Source organism: Mandrillus leucophaeus, unplaced genomic scaffold (assembly GCF_000951045.1).
Source record: "Mandrillus leucophaeus isolate KB7577 unplaced genomic scaffold, Mleu.le_1.0 Scaffold128, whole genome shotgun sequence".
Taxonomy (NCBI): domain Eukaryota; kingdom Metazoa; phylum Chordata; class Mammalia; order Primates; family Cercopithecidae; genus Mandrillus; species Mandrillus leucophaeus.
This window is the reverse complement of record NW_012101209.1, coordinates 3761388-3762395: the sequence shown is the minus strand read 5'-3', so window position 1 is coordinate 3762395 and position 1008 is coordinate 3761388. Positions and strand designations below refer to the sequence as shown.

General features: G+C 42.3%; 1 protein-coding gene across 2 annotated transcripts in view; it reads right to left on the bottom strand.

Moving 5' to 3' along the window:
* Window positions 1-1008, bottom strand: part of CPVL (carboxypeptidase, vitellogenic-like) — a 172007-nt gene that overhangs the window by 108153 nt on the left and 62846 nt on the right. For both annotated transcript variants that reach the window (XM_011972228.1, XM_011972227.1), the window contains exon 7: window positions 76-142. In XM_011972228.1, the coding sequence (XP_011827618.1) occupies window positions 76-142 (67 nt within the window). The remainder of the gene's footprint in view (window positions 1-75; window positions 143-1008) is intronic.

Sequence of the window (1008 nt, the reverse complement as noted above, 5' to 3'; positions counted from 1 at the left end):
GAACAAACTACACTCATAATATATGTCAGTTCTGGTGATGTTTGAAGCACACAAGGAAACGTGACTTCTACTTACCTCCCCAGTGACATAAAAGTCATTATCTTTATATTCGGGAAATATCTGGAAAAACTGAATTAGTGCACTGCAAAAAGAAGAACAAAAACAACACAAATTAATCAGAAAAATGATTCAGGAGCTCTTCATGCTAGGATATCAAATCTAACCCTTTGGCAATAGGTTTCACATTTGAAATAAGATACCACTCTGCTATGAGCTCCTGTAGGACATTTTATTTACACAATACGTGTGGGCTTACTTTGATAATAAGAAGTTTGGACAAGTGGACATCAATACTATGGGCATGTTTCCAAATCACTGAGTTACCAGTTTGGATCATCTAACTGTTGAGGGCACTTTGAGCAAATAATACAGGTTTCACATGTTACGTAGCAATTCTTGGAGGTAGTTCTGCAAACTTTATGATCCCATTAGCCCAGATTTGTGGTGAAGTGAGGGAAATCTTAGTTGCTTACCAACCCCCACTGTGGGGGACTCTGAACATTTCTGCTGGAGCTCCAAGAATGTCAGCATTTCAATGACCAAAGAACACAAAAACTGTAAGATGACTATAATTTAAAAGAAAAACAGCAAATGGCCACAGATATTGAAATAAATGTACAGTAGCCTCTGGGCTAAAAAAAAGAAAAACACATTTACTAAAGAATGCCAACAGCTGGCCAGGGGCGGTGGCTCATGCCTGTAATCCCAGCACTTTGGGAGGCTGAGGCGGGCAGATAACGAGGTCAGGAGTTCGAGATCAGCCTAGCCAACATAGTGAAACCCTATCTCTACTAAAATCAGCCAGGCATGGTGGTGCGCACCTGTAGTCCTAGCTACTTGGGAGGCTGAGACAGGAGAATCGCTTCAACCCGGGAGGCTGAGGTTGCAGTGAGCTGAGATTGCACCACTGCACTCCAGCCTAGGCAACAGAGTAAGACCCTGTCTCAA